The sequence below is a fragment of the Oncorhynchus masou genome, chromosome 3 (genome assembly GCF_036934945.1).
Source record: "Oncorhynchus masou masou isolate Uvic2021 chromosome 3, UVic_Omas_1.1, whole genome shotgun sequence".
Classification (NCBI taxonomy): Eukaryota; Metazoa; Chordata; class Actinopteri; order Salmoniformes; family Salmonidae; genus Oncorhynchus; species Oncorhynchus masou.
This window is the reverse complement of record NC_088214.1, coordinates 28,448,722-28,463,037: the sequence shown is the minus strand read 5'-3', so window position 1 is coordinate 28,463,037 and position 14,316 is coordinate 28,448,722. Positions and strand designations below refer to the sequence as shown.

Genomic DNA, 14,316 nt, shown 5'->3' with positions numbered 1-14,316 from the left:
GCTTACTGTACTATGTATCACTATAAAATGTTGCTGTAAAGTAGTTACATAGATATATGTTTTACCTGTACATTCTGGTACCGTAGCTCCTTAACGCTGTCGTCATTCCTTTGGAATGGTACACGGTACAGCTGTTTCATACTCATCTGGTTTCTATGCAGCACCCTGTTGATGGTTGAGATGCTAACCGTATGGATGTTTTCAAAGACATCGTTGTCTTCTATAATGGTCCTTTGTATTTCCCTGAGTCTCATGGCATTGTTTGCTAGGACCATGGTGCAAATAGCCTCCTCCTGTTGAGGTGTGAAAAGGCGTCCTCTGCCACCGGTTTGAGGTCATCTTGCAGTCCTATGTGGGGGAAAATGCAGTGATGCATCGCACACTTTCACATAGACAAAAACTATGCGAACACACATTTTTACTGTAAAACATACAGGTGGGTGCATGTAAGGTGCAGTATGTATCTTTATAGAGTATATTTCTGTATGCTGTGAAATACAAGTGGACTACTGTAATATGAAGCATTGTAGGAAGTATACAGTATACTGCTTATATACAGTAACAGTGCACTGTACATTGGTGGACATACCTGTTCTCTCTTCAAAACGTTTGAACTATTGAGGACACGGTTGATCTCCCAATATTCGGCTGCACCCTTCGACCCGCCTCAGCCATTGTAAGGCCATGATTGACAACATGGTCTACAATAGTGGCCCTTATGTCATCAGATATGCGCCTATGTCCTCTTCAACCTCTTCCTGTGTTTGGCCTTCCACGCATCCTTGCTCCTCTTCTTCCTCCTCTTGGCTGTTGACCCTGTTCATTTCCTGGTCCAGCCATTTTTGGAAAATTGCAATTCTGTGTTGTGATCTGTCTATATATGCTTGCCAATTGATTCTTCATGAGATGCACCTTTGAGCAATTTAGACAACTGGTTGATTGTTGGTTGAACTAACACTTTTACATTCCTTCATGAGTCAATTTCACCTGCACGATTCATCAATTCACGTTTTTGTACAAAAGGTCTAATAGAAATGTGTAAAACTATGCTTGACAGTTTATGACAAATAGTTCAACAATTTTGCATGTAATGGCTTATGCAAGGAACTAATGCCTAGATGTTTTGAGGGGTAAGACTATTCAACAGAGAACCATCTACTATATTTTGATCAACAAGACATGAGCAATTAATAATGTAGAAAAAAGCTGACATTTGTACATTATCAATTGCAATTTGTTCAAAGGAATAAGAAATTGCTTTAATGATGTGCACAAGTGACTAGATGATTTGGAATTTAGTAGTATCAAGAATTGCACTTTTGATCTAAGAAATGCACCAAAGCGACTGAGAAAAACTGTAAATGGAAGAAGTTTGGATCCACCAAGACTCTTCCTAGAGCTGGCCGACCGGCCAAAGGGCCTTGGTCAGGGAGGTGACCAAGAACCCGATGGTCACTCTGACTGAGCCACTTCTCAGTAAAAGGCACATGACAGCCCGCTCAGACCATGAGAAACAAGATTATCTGGTCTGATGAAACCAAGATTGAACTCTCTGGCCTGAATGCCAAGCGTCACACCTGGAGGAAACCTGGCACCATCCCTACTGTGAAGCATCATGCTGTGGAGATGTTTTTCAGCGGCAGGGACTGGGAGACTAGTCAGGTTTGAGGAAAGATGAACAGAGCAAAGTACAGAGAGATCCTTGATGAAAACCTGCTCTAGAGAGCTCAGGACCTCAGACTGGGGCGAAGGTTCACCTTCCAACAGGACAATGACTAGATTGATTGAATCTGTCACTGACGTACTATGTGACAGACAGACAGACAGACAGACAGACAGACAGACAGACAGACAGACAGACAGACAGACAGACAGACAGACAGACAGACAGACAGACAGACAGACAGACAGACAGACAGACAGACAGACAGACAGACAGACAGACAGACAGACAGACAGACAGACAGACAGACAGACAGACAGACAGACAGACAGACAGACAGACAGACAGACAGACAGACAGACAGACAGACAGACAGACAGACAGACAGACAGACAGACAGACAGACAGACAGACAGACAGACAGACAGACAGACAGACAGACAGACAGACAGACAGACAGACAGACAGACAGACAGACAGACAGACAGACAGACAGACAGACAGACAGACAGACAGACAGACAGACAGACAGACAGACAGACAGACAGACAGACAGACAGACAGACAGACAGACAGACAGACAGACAGACAGACAGACAGACAGACAGACAGACAGACAGACAGACAGACAGACAGACAGACAGACAGACAGACAGACAGACAGACAGACAGACAGACAGACAGACAGACAGACAGACAGACAGACAGACAGACAGACAGACAGACAGACAGACAGACAGACAGACAGACAGACAGACAGACAGACAGACAGACAGACAGACAGACAGACAGACAGACAGACAGACAGACAGACAGACAGACAGACAGACAGACAGACAGACAGACAGACAGACAGACAGACAGACAGACAGACAGACAGACAGACAGACAGACAGACAGACAGACAGACAGACAGACAGACAGACAGACAGACAGACAGACAGACAGACAGACAGACAGACAGACAGACAGACAGACAGACAGACAGACAGACAGACAGACAGACAGACAGACAGACAGACAGACAGACAGACAGACAGACAGACAGACAGACAGACAGACAGACAGACAGACAGACAGACAGACAGACAGACAGACAGATAGATAGATAGATAGATAGATAGATAGATGGATAGATGGATAGCCCTTCATCCGCTGACTGGCATTTCTAACAAAGCTTTATTTATTCTCCAGCCTGACTTGGTTCTGATCCACGAGCCTCGGATTTAGCGAAAGTTGAGGTGCCATGTATACAATTTGTTTGGGGCTAATAAATTATTCATTCATGTCTTGAAGAGGAAAGAGAGACAGAGAAAGCCCTATTAGGGAAACCCCCCCAAAAATGTTTGTCCCTCATTAAAATGCTATGGGGATTATTTGAAGAGTGTTTTGATGCGTATAATAAGAGATTTGGGTTTTAAAATGGAGGAAAGTAGAAAGGCCTTGAAAGGACCTGGGTTTTTATAGCCAAACCTTTTAGAGAGAGTGCACTGCTCAACATTCTGCCAGCGTATTTACTGGGCTGGTGCTGTTGAACTTTTCCTCTTTATTCTTGGGTATTAAATGAGGAGTTTTAAGGTGCTTTGATCAGTATGTTTAGGGCCTTTAGCCCGGTTCACTGGAGTTAAGATATTAAAGCCTCTGATGTTTAAATAATAAGGTTATAATAAGCCTATATACTCGTCAATTATGATGTGTGTAGCACAGGAGGCTGCTGAGGGGAGGACGGCTCGTCATAATGGCAGGAACGGCTCAAATGGAATGGCATCAAACACCTGAAACCATATGTTTGATGTATTTCATACCATTCCACTGATTCCACTCGAGTCATTACCATGAGCCCGTCCTCCCCAATTAAGGTGCCACCAACCTCCTGTGGTGTGTAGTACATAGAGGAAGGATGCACAAGAAGAACAACAGTGTCTTGTTCCTAAAAATCAATGTACTGTATTTGGTTCAAGATATATGCTTGCTGATGATCCCCAATTCAATTTGTCGATGAGTAGAACGCATGTAGAGCAAGTGAGAAAAACGAAACTACTAGGACGCAGCTTTATCATGGTCAGAACACATAGATAATATTGTTATTAAGATGGGTAAGGGAATTGCTGTTACAAGAACATTTTCAGAGTATGTAACATCTAGCACACTGAATCAGGAGATTCAATCCCTGGTCCTATCACACTTAGAGTACTGTCCAGTTATATGGTCAATCCCTGGTCCTATCACACTTAGAGTACTGTCCAGTTATATGGTCAATCCCTGGTCCTATCACACTTAGAGTACTGTCCAGTTATATGGTCAATCCCTGGTCCTATCACACTTAGAGTACTGTCCAGTTATATGGTCAATCCCTGGTCCTATCACACTTAGAGTACTGTCCAGTTATATGGTCAATCCCTGGTCCTAACACACAGAGTACTGTCCAGTTATATGGTCAATCCCTGGTCCTATCACACAGAGTACTGTCCAGTTATTTGGTCAATCCCTGGTCCTAACACACAGAGTACTGTCCAGTTATTTGGTTAATCCCTGGTCCTAACACACAGAGTACTGTCCAGTTATATGGTCAATCCCTGGTCCTATCACACAGAGTACTGTCCAGTTATTTGGTCAATCCCTGGTCCTATCACACAGAGTACTGATCAGTTATTTGGTCAATCCCTGGTCCTATCACACAGAGTACTGTCCAGTTATATGGTCAATCCCTGGTCCTATCACACAGAGTACTGTCCAGTTATATGGTCAATCCCTGGTTCTATCACACATAGAGTACTGTCCAGTTATATGGTCAATCCCTGGTCCTATCACACATAAAGTACTGTCCAGTTATATGGTCAATCCCTGGTCCTATCACACAGAGTACTGTCCAGTTATATGGTCAATCCCTGGTCCTATCACACATAGAGTACTGTCCAGTTATATGGTCAATCCCTGGTCCTATCACACAGAGTACTGTCCAGTTATATGGTCAATCCCTGGTCCTATCACACATAGAGTACTGTCCAGTTATATGGTCAATCCCTGGTCCTATCACACAGAGTACTGTCCAGTTATATGGTCAATCCCTGGTCCTATCACACAGAGTACTGTCCAGTTATATGGTCAATCCCTGGTCCTATCACACATAGAGTACTGTCCAGTTATATGGTCAATCCCTGGTCCTATCACACACAGAGTACTGTCCAGTTATATGGTCAATCCCTGGTCCTATCACACATAGAGTACTGTCCAGTTATATGGTCAATCCCTGGTCCTATCACACAGAGTACTGTCCAGTTATATGGTCAATCCCTGGTCCTATCACACAGAGTACTGTTCAGTTATATGGTCAATCCCTGGTCCTATCACACTTAGAGTACTGTCCAGTTATATGGTCAATCCCTGGTCCTATCACACAGAGTACTGTCCAGTTATATGGTCAATCCCTGGTCCTATCACACATAGAGTACTGTCCAGTTATATGGTCAATCCCTGGTCCTATCACACATAGAGTACTGTCCAGTTATATGGTCAATCCCTGGTCCTATCACACAGAGTACTGTCCAGTTATATGGTCAATCCCTGGTCCTATCACACATAGAGTACTGTCCAGTTATATGGACAATCCCTGGTCCTATCACACACAGAGTACTGTCCAGTTATATGGACAATCCCTGGTCCTATCACACATAGAGTACTGTCCAGTTATATGGTCAATCCCTGGTCCTATCACACATAGAGTACTGTCCAGTTATATGGACAATCCCTGGTCCTATCACACATAGAGTACTGTCCAGTTATATGGACAATCCCTGGTCCTATCACACATAGAGTACTGTCCAGTTATATGGACAATCCCTGGTCCTATCACACATAGAGTACTGTCCAGTTATATGGTCAATCCCTGGTCCTATCACACATAGAGTACTGTCCAGTTATATGGTCAATCCCTGGTCCTATCACACAGAGTACTGTCCAGTTATATGGTCAATCCCTGGTCCTATCACACATAGAGTACTGTCCAGTTATATGGTCAATCCCTGGTCCTATCACACATAGAGTACTGTCCAGTTATATGGTCAATCCCTGGTCCTATCACACAGAGTACTGTCCAGTTATATGGTCAATCCCTGGTCCTATCACACATAGAGTACTGTCCAGTTATATGGTCAATCCCTGGTCCTATCACACAGAGTACTGTCCAGTTATATGGTCAATCCCTGGTCCTATCACACATAGAGTACTGTCCAGTTATATGGTCAATCCCTGGTCCTATCACACATAGAGTACTGTCCAGTTATATGGTCAATCCCTGGTCCTATCACACAGAGTACTGTCCAGTTATATGGTCAATCCCTGGTCCTATCACACATAGAGTACTGTCCAGTTATATGGTCAATCCCTGGTCCTATCACACATAGAGTACTGTCCAGTTATATGGTCAATCCCTGGTCCTATCACACATAGAGTACTGTCCAGTTATATGGACAATCCCTGGTCCTATCACACATAGAGTACTGTCCAGTTATATGGTCAATCCCTGGTCCTATCACACTTAGAGTACTGTCCAGTTATATGGTCAATCCCTGGTCCTATCACACAGAGTACTGTCCAGTTATATGGTCAATCCCTGGTCCTATCACACAGAGTACTGTCCAGTTATATGGACAATCCCTGGTCCTATCACACAGAGTACTGTCCAGTTATATGGACAATCCCTGGTCCTATCACACAGAGTACTGTCCAGTTATACGGTCAATCCCTGGTCCTATCACACATAGAGTACTGTCCAGTTATATGGACAATCCCTGGTCCTATCACACAGAGTACTGTCCAGTTATATGGTCAATCCCTGGTCCTATCACACAGAGTACTGTCCAGTTATATGGTCAATCCCTGGTCCTATCACACATAGAGTACTGTCCAGTTATATGGACAATCCCTGGTCCTATCACACAGAGTACTGTCCAGTTATATGGTCAATCCCTGGTCCTATCACACATAGAGTACTGTCCAGTTATATGGTCAATCCCTGGTCCTATCACACAGAGTACTGTCCAGTTATATGGACAATCCCTGGTCCTATCACACAGAGTACTGTCCAGTTATATGGTCAATCCCTGGTCCTATCACACATAGAGTACTGTCCAGTTATATGGTCAATCCCTGGTCCTATCACACAGAGTACTGTCCAGTTATATGGTCAATCCCTGGTCCTATCACACAGAGTACTGTCCAGTTATATGGTCAATCCCTGGTCCTATCACACAGAGTACTGTCCAGTTATATGGTCAATCCCTGGTCCTATCACACAGAGTACTGTCCAGTTATATGGTCAATCCCTGGTCCTATCACACAGAGTACTGTCCAGTTATATGATCATCTGCAGCATAGAAAGATATGAAAAAGCTCCAAATGGCTCAAAACAGGGCTGCCAGATTCTCTTTATTGCTCTAACCGCATGAATATTATCCAAATGCATCAGAATATCTTACGGCTTCACGTTGAAAACAATTTACTATCCAGTCGTCTGATTTTCTTCTGAATGTTATATTTAAAAAAAAACACCGTATTTTTCAGTCCGGTTAGTACATACTAGCAACCCGCATAACCACCAAACCAGACAGGCAAATTCAGGGCATCTAAGACAACCCAAGCCAAGGACAAATCGCCTTCATCTACAGTTTTATATCGAGCCATAGCTGAACGGAACTCTTTACAATCCATATTTCTCAGGCAAAAAGTAAATCCACCTTCAAGAAAAGAATAAAAGAACATCTAATGTGATAGACCGTATGACTGGACAGCAAATAGAAAGCATCAACTGAATGTTAAATGTGTTTCCTGTCAGGTTTTTTAATGATCTGTATTATCTACTTGTCGAATGTTTGTGAAGTCTTGATTGTGGTTGTTTGTAATGTCTTGTTAATTGGTGTTGGACCCCAGGAAGATTAGCTAGCGTTATGGCGTTAGCTAATGGGGATCCTAATAAAAAATATTAATATATATATATTTTTTTAAGTCACTGTCTCTAAAAACGGTTTTATTTCCTGAAAAAAACTAATTATTCTATCCTTGCACTCTGATTATTATGTTGTACCTGTCCTCGCATGATAAAGCATTATGCCTCCAAAATTACTCTTAGCTCAACAAATTAGCCTTGTTTACCATAATTATGCAGATTCTGCTCGACAACCAATCTTACCCTCCACACATTCCAGGGCATCCGTCAGTGTATCCAGGAGAGAGTGGTTCTAATCTCCTGCTACGGCCAGTGTTTACTGTTTACCAACATGGATGTTGATTCATGTTGACTACCTCTACAGCTCTGCTACTGGCCCCACCCTGCTCTGTCTGGTCAGTAGGAAGTAGGAGATGTGGTTTAGACATGGTAATGAGACATTAGGCTTGCCAAAAGAAGAAAGCCTACCATTCATCTCAAGTCCAAAAGATTAGTTAGCACCTCCGTGCACCGGGCTCATGCATATTAAATCAGTGGATACAAGGCTTCCTCCTTCCAGAGTTGCGTCATCATCAAATATCCAATCATAAATCATCTCATGTTAAGTGGTGGTGTTATGGCTTTTTTGCCTGCTGCCTTGCCTAAATAAGTAGGCACCAAAACATGAATTAGGGAAGCTTTTAGTGTGACTCCTTACTCTGAGAGATGCCGTTTTCCACTATTACAGTCCATATTTAAGTAATGTGTGAGAATATCTCAGATCTCTCCAACACAGGCCTCATTGAGAGACTGATTAAGTACAGTAGTAGAGCACAGTCAGGCGTTTAATCTTCTCTCCTCTTTATAGATAAATCTCTCCCCCCCTCTCTCTGTCACTCTTTACCCTGTCATTTAAAGGGCACATAGCCTAAAAGTAATTTAGCTTTAATGTAGATTCCTGAATAGATCTGTGTCTATAGAAATCTATGTTTAGCTGCTGCTGCTGGGTTCTTCTTGGGTTGACTTGGATTGTGTCGTAGTGGGTTAATGTCAAAGCACATAAAAATACATCTTGTTTGAGCCATTCACTTTTCTTTGAAGATTGGATATGCGCTGCACACAGCTACGGAGGCAGTTTATCCATGGCTTTCTCAAACAGTAAAAGGACATCTGAGAAAACCATTGGGCATTGCGGCCTTGGCATTGGACAATGGATGACTGCTACAGATGGATGATTCCTGTATGTGTCCTCTGAGTTCCAATACATGCCCATATCACCACCTATTGTCCAATATGGGAATAACAAGAAACATGCAAAACCAACCTGTACAGTATGTTAGCCACAATGATGAAAAAGTAAAACATACAGTAACATTTCACTGCTTGCTACAATGATAACATTTCCCTATAATAATAATAATGACTTTTCCCTTCATCTTATCCAGATTCAATAAGATCCAGAACACCAAGAACACTATGAAGAGAGACGGGATCAGCACGTTAACGTACCGCATGCTCCAGTTTAAGAAGTACCCTCTCTACACCAACATCTCTGTGGAGATCGGCAAGCCCCCGCCCCGGCCTTTCAGGGGATAGACAGATAGAGAGACCCGGCCTGGACATGGAGAGGGAGGGAGATGGGGCAGAGAACGATAATGCACAGTAGAGAGCCTCCATCTCTGCCTCCACCTCCCTCAGCCCGACGCAGTCCCAGATACCCCCCACTGACCTGGGCTAGGAGCCCGCCAAGACCCCTCACAGCCCACTCTGAGTGGAGATACATACCTGTTGCAGTCCAACACTGCTCACAGCTCAATGGTTACGGCAGGCCTCCAACCTGGGATGCTGACTAGCTGACTCTGGGGGGACTAACTCTCAGGAATAGATGAAGAAGGGGGATGTATTAGATCAGATTCATTCTCCTGGCTGGAGCCACAGTGCTGTTCTGGAAATGTGCATACTGTACATGAAACACACAGCAATAGGGATGAGGATGTCCAGGGTTCAAGGGGAGTCATATCGACATTGGATCGTTGACACGCTGGGGGTTGGGTTTGGGATTCAGAGGTACTGGAGCAGAACCAAGAAGAGCAGCCCTGATCTCTCTGTGAGAATCTATCTGTCAATCAGAACATACTATATTGGCACAAAATGAATGTGTACTGTCTGTGCCTGCATCCAACGCAGGCTTTCTCCATTTCCCATGTCTCTGCCATTGACAAATGGTTCTGAAGCAGAGCGACATTGTGCACCAACTCCGGTCTCTCTTTGGAATTGTTACTATCTGTGGATGGAAACAAGTTTGAGAGACATACAGTGAATAAAGACCTAGTAGTGGATGGGTATGACTATCTAAGGAACTGGTTTTGACCTGTTTGTGGAGAAGAGAGGTCCAGTAAAAAGAACATAACATGAACTTCTGGCATGGTTCTAACAGGTGATCATCAGACGTGTTCTGACGTGTTCTCACTCACAAAGGTTATAGTAGATCGTTATGGGAGTTTAAACCTTTGCTGGTTAACAATGGATACCGGCAGGTCTAGAAGAGGATCATATCTTGCTCAAAATGCAAGACTCTTTACTCATTTTTTTTTAGTTTTCATTTTGAATTTAATAAAATGATAAGGCATTGATAACCTAGTGGTGGGAATTGTGAATGATGTTGATGAGGAGAGTCTAGTATGGTGAATATTTGCATTGTAGCATTCATTCCATCCATTCCGAGGCAGAAGCACACTGCACTGAGGTGATAAGAACACAACGGAAGTTAGTTATTTCCTCAGGGTGGATTCCCCTAGAATAAATGGAAAACTAGCCCACATACAGTAAGAACAAATCTAATATCGTATTACTATTAACACTACCAGTGTATGAAAGCCTTTTAACGTCTTAAGTAAGTAAGCTTTTTTCTTCTCTCACTCTCTTCTCCTTTTTTTGTACTGCCTAAACACCAAACTGATGCCTTCAGAATTTTTATGAGGGGCAATGATAAGGAATGCTGCATTTTTGGATTTTTTTTTAATGACGTTCCTTTTGTGTGAAGTGACGTGGAAATCTTTTTGTACTATCAATGGTTTTCTTGGCCAGGCTTGATTCAGTGAGTATTTCCATAGATGCTCCAACCAACCAGTTTCCCCTCTGTTTATTTTGAAGAGTCTTTTAAAGATGGAGTGGATTTCCCTTTTTTCCATCGACAACAACCTCCACTACCTTTTACTCCTCTCTCTGGCAAGGCCATATCTCTCTTTTCGTGCCGTGTGTGTCTATGAACACCACAATGTTTCTCTGTACTTGGCCATCTGATGAACACACAGACAGCTGTATCTGAAGCACAGTGCTCCTCTATAGAAATATCAGCGGGGATTTCAACAATCCTCTCTCTCGCTCTCTCCCTTTTCTCTCCTCTCTCTCTCTCATTCGGCTTTTTCATTTTTCAGTTCGTTACTACAGTTGCTGTGCCCTTGGAAAAGAGAGCACCTTGCAAAGTGAATACTCTACTCCACCATTCAACACTGGAGACTGGTGTCCTTTTACACTACTCTATTTCAATGTAACTGTCAAATGGATGTACTGTGTGTGCACTGCTCTCTGATGACTGTGGGCCACAGGATTTAGAATTTCACATATTCCTGCCTATGGTCCCAGTAAAGTATGATTCATCAGGTTGCCCAGCTTCTGCTTTTATGTTCAATGCTGAGGGAATAATTCTCCAAAAGGCTAAATATACTACTTTGGGAAGGAGCTTTTACATATAGCTAGCATTCTCATTGCCTAAAATCTGTTTAACAGATTCACTACTGATGCAGCACACAACCCGAGAAAACTTGGTACTGAAGTTGTATTCACTGGTTTCATTAAATTAAATCATTTGTTGTTTTTTTTCTGCCAATGATGGCTTTTTATCATAACTCCAGTCCAAGAAATTGTTGCATATTTAGTTTACTGTACGGTAGACTACAGGATGTGATTTCTGTACATATCAGACTTGTAGACTCACTCAACAGCAAGTAGCGATCATTACAGGTGCATGGACAGGCATTATCATGTCATTTGTGTTGTGAACAGAGGAAAACGTATAATAGAACTCAGTCTCTTCTGTTGACTTGATATCTATATGGAGATCATGAACCAAGTAGGCTACAACAGGAATAATAAATCCTATTGGTTCTATTATATCAATCTAATCTTGAATCATATTGGTATATCCATGATATGATCTTGTTTGGCCTATAGGCTGTATTCTGCCCCACTAGTGACTGTGGTATAACATTGTAGGTACTGTATAAAATAGATTTGATATGATGCGTATTGACAGGGGGACCATTCAGCATAAGCTTCGAGACATCCTTCCCAGGACCATCTCTCTCTTTCACAACTCGCCAGCTATGAATCAGTGCTAAAGCACCACTCTTCGTCTGCGTCCCAAATGGCACCCCATTCCCCACATAGTGCACTACGGGGGGCCCCTAATGGCCCTGGTCAAAAGTAGTGCACTATGTAGGCATTAGGGTGTTATTTTGGCTGCATCCCTTTGCTCCCACCCTCCCCGCAGTCAACTATTATTATCTTCAGTTTGTCCTGCTAATGTATAATTGCGGAGCATCAGCTTTTTTTCGTTGACCATGTTTTTGATGCAGCCTTGAGTAGGAAAAGCTGACAGGTGGAATGCTAATGTACTATCCAGCCTTTGGAGTGTGTCTGAAGCTCTCTCTTCATCCATCTCCTGTTGGCAGACATTGCACAGCTTCCTCCTTCTTATACGTTTCGACCTACTGCTCACTGAGCAATCTTTTCCATAATTGTCAGAGCCGTTGTTTAAAGGAAGTGGTGGGTAACTGAAACAGGAACAAGATAGGATGAGGGTCATTGGAGAACAACATCAACTACTGACTGCCTCAGGTCTTCAAGCCTGAGTGCATTTTTAAAGATTTACTGTATCTATCTAGGTTTTGTACATTGAATGTTGAAAATGTTATATCTTATATAGAATGCATAATGTCATATCAAACCTACTTTTTCTATACAATCAATAAATCTGATGGTAAATGAGATACACTTATGTGATTGGTTTGTTTTTCCTTGCCAGATGAGAAAATAGATTTCACATGCATGTTGTCAGTTGCATCCCAAATTGCAACATATTCCCTTTATAGTGCACTTTTGTCCAGTGCCCCTTTTGACCAGGGCCCATAGGGCTTCAGGCAAAAGTAGTGCACTAAGTAGGGAATAGTAGTGCCATTGGGATGGATCTGTCCACGGCCCTGACAATGGGGCTGATAATAGTTTTTTCCCTCCATTGTTTCCTGTTGCCATGGCATTCAAAGAAACTTCTGAAACATTTCTCATTCACTCTGTCTTTGGGGCGTAATAGAAAATAGAAAATGTGCTGAGACTGAAGAAAGAACTCCTTCTGCTTTTAAAGACAAAGTGGAATTGGTAGAGGTAAAAAAAAATGGTATTTGAGTTTTTTATAAATCAGTAATTATAAATGTTGAGCTGTTCTTTCGACGAGTAAGTGTTATTGTTAGAGGGAGATTAAGAAACACCATCACACTGCATTGCGGCAAAAATTGAAACACTAAAACTACTTTGCTCCTCTAAGGGGAGGCTATACTGAGGTTACAAATTGTTTGCGTTAGCCAAATTCTAATAATGTGGTGCACATTTTTGGAATTATCATCAACAATATAATATTTACTAATAGCAGTATGGACCAAGCCCCGCTCCCATCAGTGGATGCATTACAAAGAAAGGATCATTTCTAGGTTGTGTTAGAACTATGTTCATACTGTCTCAGAGAGAAATCCACACCACCTTGGTTAAACAGAAAACCAAACAGTTATTGTTGAGATGCCAGCACTGTCCCCAAACTGTCAACAACAGGGATTTGGGGAAATAGGACAATGAACCACTGGCATCCCCTAACTGACAAGACATCCCGTGTATAATAAACTTCCTTCTACACAACAATAGCAACACAATGTAGACAGTATAGTTAATGGACATACAAGGACACTTTATTTTCACTTACTGTAAGTTTACATTGGGTTTTTAATGAAAGATGGAGGGAGTTACAAAAGGCATGGATAAAAGATAAACTATGTACAACAATACAATAACATAATCAAGAGACATTAGGAGAGTCGACTGGAGAGGTGTAATCAGAGCCAGTCCTGAAATGACAAGGCTTGGATGTTGGCATAAAGTCGATCTATCCATACAGTCGATCTATCCATATACTCTATCCATATAGTCTATCCATACAGTATATCTATCCATACAGTCGATCTATCCATATAGTCTATCTATCCACATAGTCTATCTATCCATATAGTATATCTATCCATATAGTCTATCCATGTAGTCTATCCATACAGTATATCTATCCATATAGTCTATCCATGTAGTCTATCCATATAGTCTATCCATACAGTCTATCTATCCATATAGTCTATCCATGTAGTCTATCCATGTAGTCTATCCATATAGTCTATCCATGTAGTCTATCCATATAGTCTATCCATGTAGTCTATCCATATAGTCTATCCATACAGTCTATCTATCCATATAGTCTATCCATGTAGTCTATCCATATAGTCTATCCATGTAGTCTATCCATACAGTCTATCTATCCATATAGTCTATCCATATAGTCTATCCATGTAGTCTATCCATATAGTCTATCCATATAGTCTATCCATGTAGTCTATCCATACAGTCGATCTATCCA

The 14,316-nt window shown here is 42.1% G+C and overlaps 1 protein-coding gene across 2 annotated transcripts in view; it reads left to right on the top strand.

Moving 5' to 3' along the window:
• LOC135514048 (beta-1,4-galactosyltransferase 2-like) overlaps window positions 1–14,316 on the top strand; it is a 161,184-nt gene that overhangs the window by 135,098 nt on the left and 11,770 nt on the right. Inside the window, exon 7 of one of the 2 annotated variants that reach the window (XM_064937220.1) lies at window positions 9,032–12,633. The exons of the other annotated variant lie outside the window; for it this stretch is intronic. Within the exon in view, the coding sequence (XP_064793292.1) occupies window positions 9,032–9,182 (151 nt within the window). The 3' untranslated portion in view covers window positions 9,183–12,633. Of the gene's footprint in view, window positions 1–9,031; window positions 12,634–14,316 lie in introns of those variants that run through there. 2 annotated transcript variants of the gene reach the window in all.